The sequence below is a fragment of the Eleginops maclovinus genome, chromosome 1 (assembly GCF_036324505.1).
Source record: "Eleginops maclovinus isolate JMC-PN-2008 ecotype Puerto Natales chromosome 1, JC_Emac_rtc_rv5, whole genome shotgun sequence".
NCBI classification, from domain to species: Eukaryota; Metazoa; Chordata; class Actinopteri; order Perciformes; family Eleginopidae; genus Eleginops; species Eleginops maclovinus.
This window is the reverse complement of record NC_086349.1, coordinates 12,290,139-12,310,040: the sequence shown is the minus strand read 5'-3', so window position 1 is coordinate 12,310,040 and position 19,902 is coordinate 12,290,139. Positions and strand designations below refer to the sequence as shown.

The 19,902-nt window shown below is 40.1% G+C and overlaps 1 protein-coding gene and 1 long non-coding RNA gene across 4 annotated transcripts in view; one reads left to right on the top strand and one right to left on the bottom strand.

The window, feature by feature from the left end:
- Positions 1-993: 993 nt before the first annotated feature.
- Positions 994-19,902, bottom strand: part of si:dkey-178k16.1 (band 4.1-like protein 1) — a 36,891-nt gene continuing 17,982 nt past the window's right edge. Inside the window, exons 4-22 of one of the 2 annotated variants that reach the window (XM_063887503.1) lie at positions 19,045-19,149; positions 17,743-17,785; positions 17,585-17,660; positions 16,094-16,312; positions 15,881-15,968; positions 15,642-15,794; positions 14,478-14,575; positions 13,660-13,835; positions 13,011-13,261; positions 12,407-12,445; positions 10,661-10,813; positions 6,874-6,924; positions 6,066-6,440; positions 4,844-5,050; positions 4,673-4,732; positions 4,434-4,523; positions 4,197-4,277; positions 3,560-3,676; positions 994-3,420 (exon numbers count right to left, since the gene is read on the bottom strand). In XM_063887503.1, coding sequence (XP_063743573.1) covers positions 3,560-3,676; positions 4,197-4,277; positions 4,434-4,523; positions 4,673-4,732; positions 4,844-5,050; positions 6,066-6,440; positions 6,874-6,924; positions 10,661-10,813; positions 12,407-12,445; positions 13,011-13,261; positions 13,660-13,835; positions 14,478-14,575; positions 15,642-15,794; positions 15,881-15,968; positions 16,094-16,312; positions 17,585-17,660; positions 17,743-17,785; positions 19,045-19,149 — 2,382 coding nt within the window. In that variant the 3' untranslated portion in view covers positions 994-3,420. The remainder of the gene's footprint in view (positions 3,421-3,559; positions 3,677-4,196; positions 4,278-4,433; positions 4,524-4,672; positions 4,733-4,843; positions 5,051-6,065; positions 6,441-6,873; positions 6,925-10,660; positions 10,814-12,406; positions 12,446-13,010; positions 13,262-13,659; positions 13,836-14,477; positions 14,576-15,641; positions 15,795-15,880; positions 15,969-16,093; positions 16,313-17,584; positions 17,661-17,742; positions 17,786-19,044; positions 19,150-19,902) is intronic. The other variant, XM_063887512.1, reaches the window with a different exon arrangement.
- Positions 7,761-19,902, top strand: part of LOC134867176 (uncharacterized) — a 48,225-nt gene continuing 36,083 nt past the window's right edge. For both annotated transcript variants that reach the window (XR_010166126.1, XR_010166125.1), the window contains exons 1-2: positions 7,761-7,995; positions 8,125-8,164. This is a non-coding gene — a long non-coding RNA (uncharacterized LOC134867176). The remainder of the gene's footprint in view (positions 7,996-8,124; positions 8,165-19,902) is intronic.

Below are 19,902 nucleotides of genomic sequence, written 5' to 3'. Positions count from 1 at the left end.
TATGACATTCTCCCAATCCTCTTCTGGATCATCCAAATGCCCTCTAGCAAACTTCAGACGGGCCTGGACATGTACTGGCTTAAGCAGGGGGACACGTCTGGAACTGCAGGATTTAAGTCCCTGGCGGCGTAGTGTGTTACTGATGGTAGCCTCTGTTACTTTGGTCCCAGCTCTCTGCAGGTCATTCACTAGGTCCCCCCGTGTGGTTCTGGGATTTTTGCTCACCGTTGTTGTGATCATTTTGACCCCACGGGGTGAGATCTTGCGTGGAGCCCCAGATGGAGGGAGATTAGCAGTGGTCTTGTATGTCTTCCATTTTCTAATAATTGCTCCCACAGTTGATTTCTTCACACCAAGCTGCTTACCTATTGCAGATTCAGTTTTCCCAGCCTGGTGCAGGTCTACAATTTTGTCTCTGGTCTCCTTTGACAGCTCTTTGGTCTTGGCCATAGTGGAGTTTGGAGTATGACTGTTTGAGGTTGTGGACAGGTGTCTTTTATACTGATAACGAGTTCAAAAAGGTGCCATTAATACAGGTAACGAGTGGAGGGCAGAGGAGCCTCTTAAAGAAGAAGTTACAGGTCTGTGAGAGCCAGAAATCTTGCTTGTTTGTAGGTGACCAAATACTTATTTTACCGAGGAATTTACCAATTAATTCATTAAAAATCCTACAATGTGATTTCCTGGATTTTTTTTTCTCATTCTGTCTCTCATAGTTGAAGTGTACCTATGACAAAAATTACACTCCTTTCTCATCTTTTTAAATGGGAGAACTTGCACAATTGGTGGCTGACTAAATACTTTTTTGCCCCACTGTATGTGAGAAACTTAAAATCGTATTCAATACTGCATTATTTTTTCATCATTAACAAAATACCGTAGATGCACTTTTATTATTTGGCCTAGAGAACAAATGCACTGCAGCTGGATTAATGCACAGATATGTGGAAGAAATCAAACAGAGGGATTCCCTTCTAATCTCGTTCTCTTTTTTTCTGTTCTTTATTTATTTTCGAAGGAATGCAATTACAATGTACAGCGAAGACACGGCAACAGGCAAAAGGAGCAGAGCAGAGGGGAGGAAGCTGCTGAGGAGGAGGGGTTGAGGGGGGCTCTGTACAGAGAGACGTTTAAGGATCAGCCAGAGGTCGTCCAATCAGACGTCAGCACCAGGTGTCTCATCCACAGCCAAATGTCTCTGATTTATCACCGTCTGGTCATTATTGTCAGACATCCAAGGGCCGGCCTTTTCTGGACTGAGGAAGGACGGTGTTATGTTATCACTTGATCCAGGCATGATTTGGATATATTTGCACCTTATTAAGGAATAGTGAGAAGGATTTCAGCTGGGAATGCTCCATGTTGTTGCAAAGCTCTCTTCTTTTTTGGATAATTGGTGCCCCCTAGTGTACATCAAGTCCATTGCCATTCACTACTTTACATCTTCACAATCAATCAAACGTCATCAAATATACAGTACAAGGTATGCATGGCTGCATTATTTTTTAACTTCTAGGTTGACATCCGTGATTAATCATCACTTTAAAGGATTTTTTAACCAAAATATGAATAACAACGGGAATTACACTACACTTGAACGTTGACAGAAAAGTTTTGCGTCTGGAAGCCAAACTCATATCTCAGTAATACCCTAATAAACCTGACATGACGGGGGTTTTAACATGGTTTTTCTCAATTGAGTGGTTTTGCTGCTGCATGTATTGATTTATATATAAAATGTTACTTTTGAGACGTTGCAGGTAATGTTAAATACATCATTATTAAAGGGAAACCTTGCCGTGTCAAGTTAATGCATTTGACTTTCTGGACCTCTTTTAATTAAAAGTAGCTTGTTCATACAAATATTTCAATATAAAATCAGAGTTTGTACAATTTCACTGCTACCTTACTTGGCATACTACGTTCCTCTAACATCCATGTACCAAATCACACAAAACTAGTCCACAGATTCTGCTCCTACTGTATATGGTATTTATAACACTGTACTTTTCTCAAAAGAGTATCGGAAGGACTCTGATGTATACCACCATTTTGCAAAGACAAAGAAAATGTATTGTACAATAAATAACTCTATTTCATGTTTCTTTACCATGGGGATTAAATTAAAAGCAAATTGAAATGTAAAATAAAGATATGTGTAACAGCACTAGTGGCTTAAATGAGGAGAAAGGACACTGTTGCCCTTAGTTGTCATTACATTTTGGGATTAACAAATATCTAAACTGAATGTATTGTGAAATTTCCCACTACTTCTGTTGAATATTCTTCATTTCCTGTCTCAAGGCTTAATTTCCTCCTTTTTCTCTCTTTTGTAAGCTTAGATTTAGCTTCAGATTTCTTGCCCTCATTATTTTGGACACCATTACTTGTATTAGTTCATATCTATAATACTCAATTACAATCCAATAATGCAAGAACATATCATGCAAATATGATCTCAAATACTAATTGTACTTATACAGTAGCCCATTCTGTTACCTGAACAAGGGTGTGAGCCTACTCTACGTACTGACTACACAAAATGGCCAAAGTGGTATTATATACTGTCTTCTGAAAGCATATCTAAAGGCTAAAAGGAGAGGAACTGGGCTTGTTCTGAAACATCAGCATGTTCAGAAGCTACATTACATCTCCACTGTGTAAATAAATATGACTTCACTGTGTGTATCAACAGCTCCAACCAAAGTCCATCCTGATGAAGCGACTCGTACTTCATGGCCAAATACATTTTACAGAACTAAATTCTCAGGTGAGCCAACAGAGGACCGTATCAGACTAGCTCAGGCTGGAATAATCAACAGAGGATCTAGTTTGCTCTCCATGATCCGATCTGCTCAGTGCATCCTCATCAGTCAGTGTAACAGAGGGAGTGGAACTGAACCCTGCTTCACTGGATGCTCTATCAGTACTAGAGATAAATGTGATGGATTATTTTATGTGTAAACACAGACAGTAGTTTTTTACAGCAGTTTTCTTTTTTTTCTTTTTTTTTTACAGCACACAGCAGTAATCTGATGATTTCTTGTTATTCAGTACAGCAGCACAGACATGAAAAAGACACTCCTAGTTTATTTTGTATTGTGTGGGTACCAACATGGCACATGGCCCTGGATTATTCCACAGTGTATGAATGATTCCCTTTGACCGTCAAGGGAATACTTAAGTAAGTGGTTCTAATATAGCGGCCCTGAGAGCTTTGCAGGCATTTAGTCAAATTGGGATCTCTTTAAATTGTTCCAGATGTTTGGATTTTCAGTGGCAAGTGTGTGGTGTGTGTGCAAGAGGCTCCCATTTGAGCCATTGGCAGAAGTCTATCCGAATGGAGATGGGGGAAAATTTCAGGCATTTCACTGACACTTCCAGTCCACAGGGGGGCGCTCTCGTATCACAAAATCAGGACTGCGGGTAGAGAGCGAGAGAGAGAGCGAGAGAGAGAGAGAAGACAGTGTCAACCTTAAATCTATTTATCTCAAAGGTTGGACGTGAAGGCCAAATCCTCTCGAGATACTATCAGTTAAAATCAAGATGGCGTCCGTACCTATGATGTGGCGTAACGATCCTCAGAGGACGATTCTGTTTCCCTGACAACAACTGCCTTAGTTACCTGCATGTCTGGATGCTGCTGCTTGGCTTCCTGTATTGCAATAGCCAGAGCCTGCAAGAAAAAGTGAAAAGTAACATTTATCACGGAAACTAATTAATAAATTGTCTAAAGTTTTGTGTTGACATCCGTTTTCTTGCTCAATCAATTTGAAATCCATATACATTGGTGTAATGTCAATATCTTGGTTTTGACAAACTACTCAAGCTATAGTCTATCAATTAAATGTTTTATAGTTTGTAAATATACCCAGATTATCAATTATATTATTGATTTACTTGGCATATTTCATTTATTCACTTAATACACCCATTCATTGTCTGAAAGTGGGCTAAAATCAATCTACTGTAATCTAAGGTACACTAATGTTTGCAAAAGCGATATGCATTATCGTTAAGGCTTAATCCATGAATGTTTGACATGGATTTTTCACTTAAAGGATATCAAGTACAGTCGAGCATTTTTTAGCTGCAAAGATCCAACAACTATACATTTCCCAAACATACAACATCCAACAGCAAATGACATGGTTCTTTTGAATTGACTTTTTTCTCCATAGTTCATTTCAGCTCACCTGTTCCTGGTCTACATCATCGTCTCCTGTGATTATGATCCTCTTCTCGATCCTGGTCTCTGAATATCCTCCTTTCACTGTCTGCAACACACAAGGGCTTTCCTTTTAATAGCGTTCAGAATTAGATCCCACATATAACTGTATTCAGACCGAAGAGATGAACTGCTCTTCATGATGCAAAACCCACTTTTTCGTAATCATACATTAAATTGAGCACTTTGTAAGGTCTGTCTCTACCTTGGAGACGTGAGTGGTTGCTGAGGTAACATTTTCCGTTACGAGGATGGGCGACCCTGATGCCTCTCTTCCAAGACTTCCCATATGCACCTGAGAAATTAAAGATGAGTTTTGATATGTAAGGACATGCATTGAGACACATTTTGGACATTTGACAGTAAGTAGGCTTGAACCCAGGAGAGCAGTGTGCTTGCTTTAGGTCAAGTTAAAATGGGAAAGGTCCTTCTGTTCGTACTCACAGGGGATACACTCTGTCTGGTGGAGTAGGAAATGTCACTCAGGCCGGTGATACCGTGATCCTGAAACAGACAAATATATGTTGTTTTCATGTGACTTGTGGGAAGTAATACTTTAGATCTAGTCACCTCAAATATTTTTTTATCTAATCTACAGTGAAAAATGGAACTAACCTGATCTGTAAACTCCACGATGGTGGTGGTGACCTCTGAGCCATTGGGCTGAGTCTCCGTCCTGACGTCTGTCTTCCTCACTGTGGGGGTTGGCATGACATCACTGGCCTCCCTGCTCAGCGGTGTGACAGCAGAGACTCTGTGCGACTCTCTGTCCACTGACGATGACACCGGCACTGACCTCTTTGGTTTTTTGGGTACTACAGGCTTAAAGAGGAAAAAGAAACACCATTTTGTTCACATAATAGCAGATGAGCTTGAAATTCTGTTGTCTTTTTCTTCAAAAAGCCTTAAATACGTTTTTTTGGTTGCAAATTATAAGGTTATTACTGAAGCTTCTTAAGCATAAAGTAAATCAAAAGAAAGGCAAAGCAAAGACAAATACAAGTGAGTGTTAAAGTAACTCAGATGGGAGATTTGTTTTGAGCTGATGTACTTTAAAATAGATTAAAAAAACAAAGAAAACCACAGCAGAAGGGATGAAGGATATTTCTTCTTTACCCTTAAGTGCTGCTTCATAAAAAAATTCCACTTCAAACACATTGCATAACAGACACTTTGTCTGCTCTGGTTTCCTGTCAGAATATCAGAATCATATTTCCGAATCAGAATAAATATTTAAAGAGCATTTTGTGATGATTGCACAGCGTTTTGACAATTCAAATCATATAAAATTAAATAAAATCCCCCAAAATGAATAAGAAAAGACACAAAACACAAGTGAAATGTGTGGGAAATGCATATTTCACACATTTTCTTTGGTGGTTTTCATGGTACAAATGTTGTCACTGTTCTATTTGTTTTGTTGTATCGACAGTCACATCGCCCCACCACTGCACAGGCTTGTAAACAAAACTTGAATGAACTCATCGACATCACACTTGTTTGGAAAATGGGGTGGCATGAAGATGGGAATTGGTTGGGTTAGAGTCGGAGAAGAAAATAAAATCCTACTTGCTGTTGTTTTGGCAAAACAAGTATCAAATATCAAGTGCATGTCATTAACCACATGGCATTAGAAATAAAACGCGCAGTCGATTTCTTGACATTTTTTTTGTCTCTTTTAAGTTCCCACCCATGCCCACCTTCCCCGCTGTTTGTATAAAAGAGGACACATATTTTTAGGTGCCTAAAAATAGAATAGTTTGACCTTACCTGCATGAAAAATCCAACTAAAGAAGGAGAAGCTACAAACACATCTCATATGAGAACTTTGCTGTACCTGCATATCGGGCCGTTTGACCTCTGGTCGCACTTCTTCTGCCTGGATATGTTTGGTTGGAGGGGCTGACACCAGCGGTGGAGGTGGTTCAAAGGGGGCCTGCTGCTGGAGCATGTCCATGCCAAAGCACAGACCCATGTCAGGTGACACATCCCTATCCCCCAGCTCCGTCATTCCCCTGGAGAACTCCTCCATGCCAGTGTGTAGGTCTGTGAGGACGGTGAAATCTACCTCGGCCTCCAAGCTAGACGTAGAGCTGACCGTGATGCTGGAACACTTGCGCTCAATGCCCAGATGGGTCTCCTTCAGGTACAGAATGTCGGGGTCCTGGTCATCCTCGGAGACGGAGCCTAGACGTCTTTCCCACGGTTCCCTCTGCAGAGAACAGTGCAGCACATGAGACAACATAAACACAAAATATATTTACTTATATAATCAGATGCTGTGAACCACTGTAGCTCACGTTCTTGGAATATACAAGTTATTATATAAGATCTAAAGAAAACAAAAGCATTTTTGTGTTTTTCTACTGATTGTTTTCCATTCATTACCTAAATTGTACAGTATATACACAACATTTCCATGGGATGGGAACCCAGTATAAATAAAATTCAGTTATTGTTTAAAATGTTAAAACCATTGGTTTGGATATGAATACACAGCCTGTGCCTTGAAGGAAACCATAACCAAAACCTTTTTTTATATCAACACAAATGAATTAAAGATGTGTGAAATAATTAAGGGATGTTTTTTTTTCCAAAGGAGTGGTTAAAAAGGAGAGAAAAACAAACTGGTGGAGACGACTTACTGAAGCTTCATTGAAAGGTTCCTCATGAATAGCAGGTGTAGGAGGTGTATCCTATGAAAGAAAAAGAAACAATATGAAAATGTTAATGGAAAACTAAATAAGGCAGGTGACAAGAACCAACCTATACTACAGAAGAAAGAGCTGAAGCAGAAAGTTAGGAAAGCCTTTCTTTTTGTCTGCATTGACATGACGTTCTTAAAGGACAACTGATTTAAGCTTGATGTCACATCTAGGAAAACCATGGTGTGTGATCTCACAGCTTTTAAACTGATTGCTTTTGCACTTGGCGGAAGCCACTGCATTTTCATTTATAAAATGGCAGCACTTAATTCATCTAACAATGTCATGGCATACCATATACTTAAATAAAAAGCTTATGATTTAAAGTGTTAGATGTTTGCATATGCTTCACTAGAAAGTCATATTGGACAAAATGTATAATTGTATCATTTATTGTGTCTTCATACACTTTCCAATTTTGAATTATATATTAATGTTCTTTACTTTTTCAGCAATTGACCTGTAATTGGAGGCTATAACCTCTTCATAGCCTATATAAATTGTAAATTGCGTGCACCAAAGGGAATTCCTTATAAATGAATACCTACTTGGCAGTAATCCTTATCCTGAATCTAATTTGCTTCCATCACTCAACCTTAATCAGCGTATAATTATGATGACAGGCCTTCAATTACTGAGCAAGAAATGAATGCACAGCAAAGAGGGGCATCATCAAATTGTCCACTATACAGTAACTTTAAAGTGAGCTTTGCACGTTCTCGCGACAGTTAACGAAGTTCTCTTTGGTTTTACTTAAAGCGATATTTTACCCCGAGGATTGCTAAAGTATGACCCGCCCTCCTCGGCCTCTGATTGGCTGAGCCTGAAAAGGTTTGACGCTAGCCTTTGTTCAATTAAAGTAAAATGTTTGACAAGAGTGATTGAGACATAATCTGTTTTATCATCACTATTACTTTGAATTAAATATAGATTTAAGAGGAGTACGGACTGTATCCTTAGTTAAAAACCTACCTGTCCGTCAGCGAATAGTTTATTTCACATGCCGAAAAATGAAATGCGGTTAAATTTTAAAAAGAAAGACGGGGGACACGTTACAGCAAGGTAAAGAAAACAAGCACATCCAACAACACTGTTTCGGAAACGTGAGGAATGTATCTCTCCTGTCAATATACACAACTCGGATTCGGAAGCTATTTAAATGAATAACTCTTGTGTGTATTATAATTATAGAGAAGTGGACCCATGTCCAGACTGAAGGACCGCTCCGAAGGTAGGGATCCGCCACTTTTTGTTTCTATCGCTCTTGTTTACCATGCCGGTAAATCTGAATAAACTATAGGCTACCTTAGTGATCATGTTTACTGTAATATGGACTGAACGGTTAAATTGCGGTAATCTAACCGATTTACCAATATGTAGCTTGTCCATATTGACAATAGTTAAACCATTTATTTTATGTTTATTTTGTAAGCAACTTGGAACTACTTAACTCACGGATTTACGTTGTATAGGCCCACATCCAAATCATTTACATTAAATAACTAAAACTAAACGTCATATTGAGACCTACGTTTATTTATCAAAACGGTCACCATACCCAGTGAGTTAAAGTGGCTGGGTGTTAAGTTAAAGTTTTATGGGTAGGTAAACTATACAATAAGCAAATAAAGCTTACGACTACTGTCTGAAGCATGCACATAGGGTATATTCAAAGGTTGACATAATCAGAAATGACTGCAAGTGCAATGGTAATGCCATGCACTGAAATGTTCGATTTTTCAAAATCCCTTTCAGAAAAGAGGTATTCATATTCGTAAATGCAGTATATGAATACTTAAGCCCTGAAGATTTTTGGCAGCTCTGCAGCATGTGATTAAATCTAATCGCCTTCTTCATTTTCTGCTGTAGCCACAGTGGTGCCAAGGCAGAACATTTGATTCAAATGCCCTTCTCAGTCATTTACAGAAAGGATTCTTAAATTATGTGAAAAAGAGGTTTCAAAGAAAAATTGTGAAGAGGTCTTGCACTCCTTGCAACAGCAGCCACCTTTTTTTCTGTGAGGTTGTTGGAAGGAGAGACCAAGTGTGCACGTGACAAGTCAAGGTGGGATTGAAGGGACGCCTGAAGCTTAAGCATAGGTGTTTTTGCTTAGAGGCCTGCACATTCTGAAATGGCAAAGCAGATGTCAAACTTTGCGAAGGGAGAACAAGGGAAAGCAAAAAGCTCTCTGGGCCATGTACGTAAACTAAGTTTGTCAATGATGCTATGCAAAGGGACGTGAACTTTTGCTTTCTCATAAACAGCCACATGAGTTCTGAAGTATGTGTGATTGATTGTTTTTAGATGGTAAAAACAAGATTTGCACGCCTGAAGCTCATGCAATGCTTTACTTTCCGATGATTGACAAGTATGTTAAGGGGCGGATGGTTTTACCGCTTGCTTCCATTTGGATGCGTCTTGGCTTGGCATCCTGAAGTGGATGTGGCTGCTGTCCATGTTGCTCTGTCTGTCCCGGGACCACTGTGATTTCAGAGGCAGCGTTAGAGGAGGTACTGTTGGAAACTTGGAGCTAAAGAGAAGATTCTCTTTAGACTCCAAGTAGTTTGGAAAATTATCATCATGTCCTCCTCTTGTAAACACACTTTGTCCTGTTGTGCCTCTGCAGTCCCTAAGCTCCTGTTGCCAACACAACTCATTCTTCATCTGTGGATGCAGAAGTTTTTGCTGTTGAAATGATATTGCAACCTCGCTGTCGCGCATGGTGGCTCCTGTGTTTTCCTTGACAACACTTGCGGCAGACTGCAATACAGCATTGTCATCAACTCTCCTTCCTTTCTCACAATAGTCATCTTTTGATTTTGTCATCTGTACATCCCCAGTCTCACCAAAGACACCTCTGTCAGACCAACTCTGAGATTGAGTGTTTTCCTTATTCTTCTTTGATCTCTGTGGCTTTAGAGGAACTATTTTGGTGACTTCTGTGTTTGAGTTTCTTCCTATGTTGCATTCTTGAGCTCCCACAGGGCTTGAGTCTTTTATTTTCCAGGTTTCCCACTGACTCGCATCACACTCGATTCTGCCTCTGTTGCCTTTTGGGAGAGAATCCACAGCCACTACAGTTTCAAAGTTTGTTGTTCCCTCTCCATGAGTGTTGCGCTCATACTGACAATGCCTAATATCTCTGTTGCTCATTGCACTCCCATGTTTGTCATGTTGAGATCCGTATCCATTTTCTTGAATGGTGTTGCTTGCTAATACAGAATTGTGATGACCGTTAGTTGCTACTGTACCATCCACAGGGTTCAAATCTGTTATTCCTGTAGCCCAAAAGTCTGTTTCCTGTTTTGGAGATGACCCAGGTTTAGTTTTTAAAGAGTCATTGGCTGTTTGACCATTGTTCGTCTTTGTTTCAGTCCAAGGTGTCAAAGAAAATGTGTTTTTACTCTCAGAGCAAGTATCCAGCTCTCCTTCATAAGCATCCTGCTTGTCAATCAATTTGGCATCAGCGGTCGCCTATGTTGACATAGAGTAGATGGTTACATTAGCCTAGCTCTTCTACTTGATATCCCACATCATTACTCTCAATGATTTGTGAAGAAAAACAGTCATTAACGTTTCAGATTTTTCAGAGTTTTGGCACAATGAAATACATTTTTTGAAAGAGAGTGGAACAAAAGTCAGGATGGAAAAAATCTTTAACTATATATGATTCTAACTGTAATAGTACAGTGAGTATTATATCTTGGGAACAGGAGGTCGTTCTTACTGCTTTCCGCTCAGGGGTTCCTCCAGGAGGAGTAGCTGAGGACAGGCGTTTCTCCCTCTGGGCCATCTTGCTGTTAGGCTGTTTCAAAGCCCTCTTCAGCTCATTGATGCTGGCCTGGTGCTTCTGTAAAACATCTTCTGGCTTATCCAAGAACTGTTGCTTACACAGCAGGGAGGAAAAAAGAACAAATGTTACTTTACTATTTGGTTCTGGTTCAGTCACCTTTTTATTTTCAATCTAACTCTGATGAGGGTTCAGTGCATGCATGCCTGTTTTTTGTTGTGATACTGGGCTGTAGGATGCATAAAATACTGCTACACATCTTTGAAAGATTAAGGGTCTTGATAATAACCTAAAACTGATATAGACCTTAGACCATAGTACACTCAAAATTAGTATCATCAGCATTTTTAGTTTACCTTGGAAATGTGTGCAAACATATATTGAGTGAGAGGTCTAAAGGTTTAAAAGATTCCCTAATTAGAGGGAATAAATATTATATTTAATATATCTTACAAAGTGTGTTTTTACTGGTGATGCATGTAGTAGTATGCCTAGCAATTTTTGAAAGATGGGGAACAAAACTGAGGCAAAATTGAGGACTCAAAGGCTATTAAAAAAAAGTGTTAGTTTGAGTTTAGCAGTGAGTGAGTGAGAGACACAGGTATAAATAAGAAAACACAGAACACCTGGTGATAACGACACACAGCACATGCCAAAAGACAGAACAAGTAGTACCTCCTGTCTGGGCCGAGAGGTGGCCGTATCCTTTTCCAACAGATGAAAGAGCCCAGGGTGGGACAAGTGAGATGAAGTGAAGGGTTTTGAGCAAAGCGGGAGGTTGAGGATTGGGGGTCGGGGTTGAGAACAGATGCGTGCAGAGACAAAGAGGTAGAGTGCTGCAGGTGAGTCAAAGAGGCAGGCAGCCAGACGGACAAACAGTTAACACCATCAGGGCTTTTTACTAAAAGACTTTCAAGCCATTTAATGCTCTGCCAAGAAGACAGGGACAATCCATTTCAGTGTCAGCCAATTGATAATTAATGCAGTCATCTATTGACTGAGCATAAGTGTTTGGAGAGGGAGATTATTCCCATACTTCTTCATCCAAAGACTTGGTGGGAATGCATCACAAAGACACAAATGATCAGACTAAATGCACTGTAAAATAACCTTTACCATAAGGAAAACAACAATGAATTCATGCGTCTACATTAAGAATGTATTTCTATAAAGCACAATATATATTAAAATAGCTAAATATTAATTGAATAGTGGGACGTCTACCCATCTCAGCAGTATCAGGAGATTTGCCAACTAGGGAAACGCTGATTCACTGAATCATCAACAGTGCTTTAGGGCCATCTGTTTATTCTGCTAATAATATCTAATTTCACACAGGGACACAATTAAACATGTGTTGATAATTGTGAAAGGTGCTTTTTTCACTGTTCACTCTGAATAACAGCTACATTTCAATGAACAAAAATCTAGTAACATTTTTCCAGAGGGCAGATAAGAAAAAAGGAAAGAAAGATCTGAATAATCCATATTAAACAGTTTGTGTCCTATTCAACTGAAGATCAATTCATGCAGTTTCCATGGATTATACTTAGTGGAATCCTGGAAGTCATGACATGAAAAGAAACAACATTCCCAGAGACAAACAAAAAAAAAGGATAGATTGTATGAAACCTACAAAAACCGAAAAACACAGACAGACGCTAAGGGCCAAGGCCCAAATACCTCTGGTTTTGAGTCTAGAGACGTGCCTTCCTCCTCACCCTGCAGGAGAGTATGAGGTGGACCACAGAGAGGTCAGAGAGAAGAGAGTATAAGTAAGCATAGTGTGTGTTAACATCACAGCAAGGGGAAGAGAAGAACTGTTAGAGGCTTGAAGCTGGGTTAAAGAAATATCATCGGCAGCAAAGAGGTCAAGTTAGACTTCGGGAGGCGATTGAAGAAATGTAGAGGAAAGAGGATTCATTATGAGTCTTATAAGTCTGCAGAGGAGCAGGAAATAGAGGAAATTAGGCCAAGGAGAGAAAAAGTCAGGAAGGTGATTACAGTCGTATATGAAAAGGAATGTGAGAGTGAAGGATGAGGAATGTAAGGCAAAAGTTCATGAGGGATTTTTCTGTCCAGGGTGTAGATGTATACTTTTAGAGCTAAAGAAACTGCCTTGAGAGTTTTCATTGCCATTCTCTTAAACTATTAGGAAATAATGGATTTATCTGGTGTATCATTTTATTGACATTGCAGATTGAATAGTTGTATGTAGTTTATTCAAACCGTGTGCATTTAAATATACACATTTAAGCCTTGTTGAACAGCAGGTCCATGTTTGTACCTTGAGCTCCATGGTCTTACTGGGAGTTGATATGTAAGCTCCCAAGGCATGCTTCTGATCTAGATCCTGGTCATCATGCTGCTCTAGCTCCTGATCTGTGAACTGGTCCTGGTCTTGGTCCTGATAATGGTACTGATCGTGGTCCAGGTCCAGGCTGCCCTCCTGGTCCAGATCTTCTCTGGACATGAACTGTGTGCGTTCACTGGAGCTCCGCTGGGACAGCTGTTCCATACTGTAACCAAGAACTGAGGCTGGGGAAGTGCAAGGGAAGGAATACGTGAACCAACCAAAACTCCATAATAAAGCTTTACATGATATGCAGTACAGTGTTAATTAAAGCCACATATATCAAAAGGCTGTGCTCTAACAAATCACAAGTTAAAAGCTGCTTTTATTGCAGTTTTTGCCAAAGAGTTTCAGTCTCTGTCAACATGGGACCTAAAAAATGTGTTAGGCACTTTCTTCAGTCTGAGAGCCATAACACAAAATCAATATGCACTGTTGATGGAATAGCTAAGTATTCTTTCAGGCATGCAATGTTATCAATCCATTTTATACCTGAGGGGCTGGAGCCAATGTATTGGCTCACATGTTAATCCAAAAAATAAGTGAACCTCAGAGTGGACAGAGAAGTAGTCTGGGATCTTACCTCCATCAATACTTCTGGCCAGCAAGTACCTCTTGCTAACGGACCGATCAAACTGTGGGGCCGGCCTGTCGATCAGAGCGCTGGCCTGTCTGGTCTGGGCTTGGGTTCGCCCGCTGTAGCGGAACTTTGAGCCAATCACCAGGAAGCCTTTTGGAGGCGGCTCTGGGGAAACCAACCTGCAGAAAGGTTCAGCTTGTGTAAGTGTACCACAAATATGCCCTTGTTGACATTGTTTACTTGATTACCTCCAAAATTAAGAAGCCCCCAATGATTGACCAGTGATTACATTTGGTGACTTTTCAATAACAATATGCAATCAGGAGATTGGCGCTAATGCTTTCTAGTTGCCAATTGTGATGGGCTGGTGGGGGGTGCACAGACAGCAGTGTGGAACAGTTACCGATTTCATCTGCAAAGTATAACATGATAAAATAGCTTGAGGGGCAAGCAAGGTATATATCTAATAACTTGTATCAGCATGATCATTATTTACAACATAACATGTGTATGTTTCATGCTTTTCCCAATGAGTTGTTCTATCTCTCTGTACCCATTATTTTTTTGCATCCGTTTTAATCTACTGAATTGTCAAACGGCACTAACAGCTTAACATAACAAAACAAACCACAAATAAATCAGTATCAGTAGCTCTTTGTCAATCAAATTGTTTAACCGTGGAACGGAAACAACACATTTTACATAACGAGTGTCACTTGATAGAATCCTGAAAGATAAGGTAATTGTGCAGAGTGTGAACAGATCATGCAAGGAGTGAAGTGCAGAAAACGTGTGGACCTGTGCATCTGTGAGTATCCTACCTGAAAAAGGTGTGGTGCTCAATGCAGACCTTCCACAATCGCTTTGAGGCCCGATGGTTGGGAAGCTTGAAGCCTATGGTGCTCTCAAACTGTTCATACTGAGCAGTGAGGGGAAGGAGTGGAGGTGGGGGAGGAAGGAAGGTGTGGAAGAAAAGAGAGTGAAGGAAGTGAGTGCGGGGAAAGATGGAGGGATGGTGGCAGGTTGAACTGTTTTGACTTTGCAGCAATGAGCAAATCAATACTGTTTTGCTAGTATCTCATTATATATTTTTCTACTGCCATGTCAGGTAGTATTTCTATCCCCACCAACCTACAAATTAGCCATTCATGCAATCCCTCCACCAGATGATCAGTGGTGTGAGAAGAAGATGCTTTCAAATCAATAGGTTATTTGCAATATTCCAGGGCTTTAAACATAAGAGGAAGCCAAATCGTGTCTTATTATACAAATAAAAAGATGTGGGGACAGTTTAAAATCAAAGGATTTTAAATTACGATGACAAGCAACTTCCAGGCAATTAGAAATGACAGCCGACTTAAGAGGATAGATGTGTAGAACAGTGGATGCACTGAATGGCTCAATGTTTACTACGAAGATGTCAATGCAAGTTAAACAGTGGATGTACAACACACTGCAGATACTTTCAAGGCAAAATAATTAATTATAAGAATGAATCATAATTAGTTTAGGTAGTTGTAAAGCATAGTGTGCCTCCGACATTTGGATGTACTGTAAAATCCTCAAGAGTGCAAATCCTCATGACTGGCTAATCAGGCTTTAATGTCAACAGGAAGGAAGAGCGAAGGAGTAGAAGAATGAAAACATGACCTATCAGCCTAATCTTAACAAAACATTATCTCCTTGTCAGTTGTGACCTTGTTTGCTGCAGATAAATCTCTGAGGTAACACCTTTATCAAACCATGAAATGACTATTTATGCTACTCGGGATGAGTCAAGACAGACAATGATGTTATTTGAAAACTGTGAAACCATGAAATGGAAATCTTGAGTTGGCTCTTAACCAAATGATCCTTTGTTCCACTTGTTCTGCTTTGGCAAAGTGACTGTCATGAGGTATTCTAGTGGGAATGCGCAGACAATTGCACAGTGAACTCTCAAGACGACCAATGTGCAAAATACAAGATAATGAGTTTTTATTTACCTCTCCTGGGCGGATCTTAATATAGAAGTTGCTTCTCTTATAGGATATTTTGAGAATTTTTGGCCAGGCAAAGCGGTTGATCCTAAGGCGGTCTCGATAGATGAGAAGACCGTTGGCGCTCACACCGAGCATGATGTCGATTCCTTCTGAATCCTGGTAATCACATGGCATTGAGTATTATAAAACTTCAGACAAAGTAAATGAAACAGTCTCAGTGAGACAACGTTTCTTCTCTGTACCTTAGCATGATGCAGGTCCACCCCATACATTGAGAGCTTCTTGCCATTTTCTAGAAAGTTCACCTCTGCCTCTGCTGGACTCATTCCCCTACAAGTCAAAGTGCCACACATAATTAATTGCTTCTTTTATTTTAATCCCACCAAGGAAGAATACCAGCTTTTGTCAATATTTGTATGGCATTGATTTTAATTAACCGTCATATTGTATCAGACCTGTAGTTACGATGCAGCTCAATCACTCTCTCCTCCAGCTCCCGTGTCTGGTTGGGTGCAAAGCGGAACTCGCTGACGTAGTCCGGGCCATGTTCGTCTGGCTCGTAGTCTCCCAGTTCAGCCTGGACAGTGTAGGAGCCCAGAAGGGCATGGGTGACGAACGAGCAGGGCAGGCGACCGGACAGGATGTCGTCCCTCAGCTGTAGGCACAGGTAGTACCTCGAGAAACACAGAAGGGAGTCGAAAAACTACTGACACGTGTTTAAGAGACAATTGTATGTATTATCAGGAACCATCAAGATCCACTGCTGGACTCTTTAGTCTCAGTCCATTAGATGTTGACCTGATCTGATTTTAAAGCAATGCTAGTGGATTGGCCTTTAGAGAAAGCAGTGCCTGAGTGTCTGTCTTTTAGCCTATACACAACATGTTCCAGACCCAAATATCTCAACATCAACATCTTATTCCCCCCCAAATTTTTTGTGAGAACTCTTGTGAAAAACAGCAACACCGCCCCAGAAACAATTTCAAAGGTATTTGAGAGAACCCACAGACCACACTGCCTACCGTTGATTTTATGGTCAGCATAACATGAGTCCTAATAAAGTCGCAAAACAAAAATAGTGCCAACAGTTTGACATTAACTGTGTTGACCATCAAGAAAAACTCAAATACTTATTTTTCGGCTTTATGTAAAAAAAATTGAGCACCGCAAACCACAAATGGGAGAGGCATAGTTTCCGAAAGGTCTGAAAACAGTGGGATATAAAATGTAAAGCATATGACAAAAGTGTTGTTGTAAGATTTAGTTGAACAAACCATTAAAAAATGTCTTATGCCTACATTTTGACATTAATGCACATACTTTTGGTGTTTATTTTGCTTTGCTCTGGTCATGATTATGATACCAGGTGTAACAGGACTGGGCCGACAAAGAGGAAGGTGGTAGCGCAGCAATCAAAACGGAGGCAGTGATTGAATCAAAAAAGGTTTTATTTTTACTCCACTCAAAATACCTTTCAAAACCAAGGCTAAGGTAGCTGGGCCGCTAACCGACTTACCAGCTCTCCAAACTTGTTCTCAGAGAGGGTGCTTCCTGCTCCCTCCATGTGCCGACACTAACTGAGCTTCTCAGTCTGCTTTGCCTCCCTTGAGGGAGTGATTAGCACCTGGTGTGTCGGTCTCCACACCTGCTCCCAATACTGCTGATTGGGAGAGGGTGGAGCCACCTGTTAGGGATGTAGGTGCCTTCAACTACCCTGCCTCTCAGCCCCTTACATTGGTTTTGACGAAAGCCTAACATCATTGCAAAATCTTCTATAATAATAAGAAGATAATATATATATATATATATATATATATATATAGCTCACTTAAGGGCCTGAGATGAGACCTCTTTTCCATGTCTCCTGCCTAAATGAAAATATCCCCAAGACACCTCTTCATGCTAGTTTCAGACAATTGTAAGCTGTGCCGTGTATTAACACTTACCTAGTTATGTCTTCCATGAGCACAGATGGGTCTGGAGGGTAGAACTTCACAGAAAATCCAAAGGTCCAGGCACCAACTGCAAACCAGCAGAAAGGTTGTTTTGTAAAGAATAGCCATGTGTGTGGATTTATCTGACTGTGTGTGTCGGCTGCACTTACTCCGAATTTGCTTCTTAATCTCTTTGGAGGGATCAAGCCAATGCTGAAAAAGACAGAAAGAGACAATGTTCTTTTCCAAAAATCACCTTAGTAAAATCATCCATATTCACACTTTTAAGAACCTTTTTAATAACTGTACCTCACTGGCTGTTCATCCCTCTTTTAATATGTTCTGTAGTTGAAAGCCAAATATAATAAGACTACCAGGCTTCTTTAAACGCTGAAAGCATCAATATTAGGGCTATAAATGCCAGTTGGGTACAGCTCCCTATGCTGAATGTCACTAGAGCTTTCAAGCTGCACTGTAGACCCAGTTGGCCATTTTTAAAAGGCCATACTGTCTAATCACATCTTAAAAGGTTAAAGGCCATGTATGCCACATTCAGGCTGCAAGTGGTTAAGTACGGTTGAAAGGGCAACTGTGGACTCACTGCTTTTATGACACCTAGAAAAACAGGTTGGCTAAATGGGACGCTTGGCTGAAAGGCTGGTTGACATTTGCTGTGATATCAGCGAAGAAATATCCCCAAAAACAATTGAAAGCAGGTATAAAGAAACAGAGCAAGTGCTTTTCAACACATTCATTTGGACTTGGACTACACAAAGCTTATTTCCACAGAATAACCTAAATGTCCCCTGCACAGTAACAACAATGATCACAGAACAGACGGACTTCTAAAAAGAGGATTAGAACTTAAGTTCTCTGTTGCATTTGAGATAATGGTCAACATTAAACAAGTGAGAGCTACCAAGCACTTGCAAATCCTTTTGGATCAAGTAACACATTGTTAACAAATAAAAATGTACCACTTCAACCGCAAGTTTAAATCTGCGCCAACATTTTGTGCCAGATGACTATCCAGTAAACCACAAATTAGAATTCTGAGGGCTATGCTCCTAAACATGTCACAAGAGCTTCAAAGCCACATAGAGCTTCGAAGCGTCAATGATTGGAAATGTAACCACATGACAGATTTTACTTTATATGATGAATAAGAACTTAATGAACAATCATAAGATATAATACAAAATCTAGACACATAATAAACACCAGTGCCTGCATCAGGCACCTCATCTTTTTGCGTGTGTGAGGTCTCTCATAAGCCACATTTGGGAAAACAATTTTGGACTTCTCTCCAGTTGAATCATAGCCGTTTCCAATTTCTAATTGATGCCCTGTGTTTGTTAAATTGCAGCTTCCTTTGGTTTGAGCAACAGAGGTTCTTTTACAAATGATTTAAGGAATGCAAACTTCCTGAAGAAAGATATCTTAATACATGTGTGTGTTTCTTTGTGTCTGACCTTGGCGTTGTCAGTGTCCTGGAAATTCAGGCCAAAGTAGTCCCTCTCCAGCAGGTTCAGATGGCCACACACCATGTCCAGCAGGGTTTGGCCCTTGGCAAATTTCTGTAACGCACACACACACAAGCACGCAAATATGTAAGAACACACAGCGAGTGGGCAGGTGACACAGTGCAGTTTCAGGCTGTATGAACATCAACTATTGTAACAGACAAAAACAATAGACAAAACAGACAAAAAGAGTACAATATTGCCTGTTGCAAGTTTATTAAAGATGTAAGAAGACACATGCAGCTAAAATCCCTTTTTTGCCCTCAGTCGAAGGCGGATTGGAATCTGATACGGTTGTACAATATCTACTTTAAATAATTAGAGCATATACTCATCACAAAGGAGTGTCTGTTTTACGTTAGAGATTTTATGATTTTAGCCCAACAAGACAAAGCTGCCCATCGGCTGCTAACATCTAACGTAACTTGCTCTCCTCTTGACAGTTTCAACAGAGATTTGTTGTTCAGAGTGTAGCATTATCAGGGGGGAAAATGATGCACCCAGGTTTATTAGGGCCCATTTTTTCACTTTTCAATTGATACAAACTATTCAAATGAAATAGTTTCAAACTTAATAATGAAACTTGCATGCATACTGTAGTGTATGGCATTGTGCGTGCACAAGAAAGCATCAACTAAGGGAATTAATAGACACCAATGAATGCAAATCCAAGGAATGGGACGACAATTAATCAGTTCATAAATCACAACAAATCCTTACAGCCGGGACCCGTTAGTTCATGTCATAGCCTTCTTTCTCTTCTCATATTGTTTTGACTTCATCTACAGTATATGCAAAATACCCCGA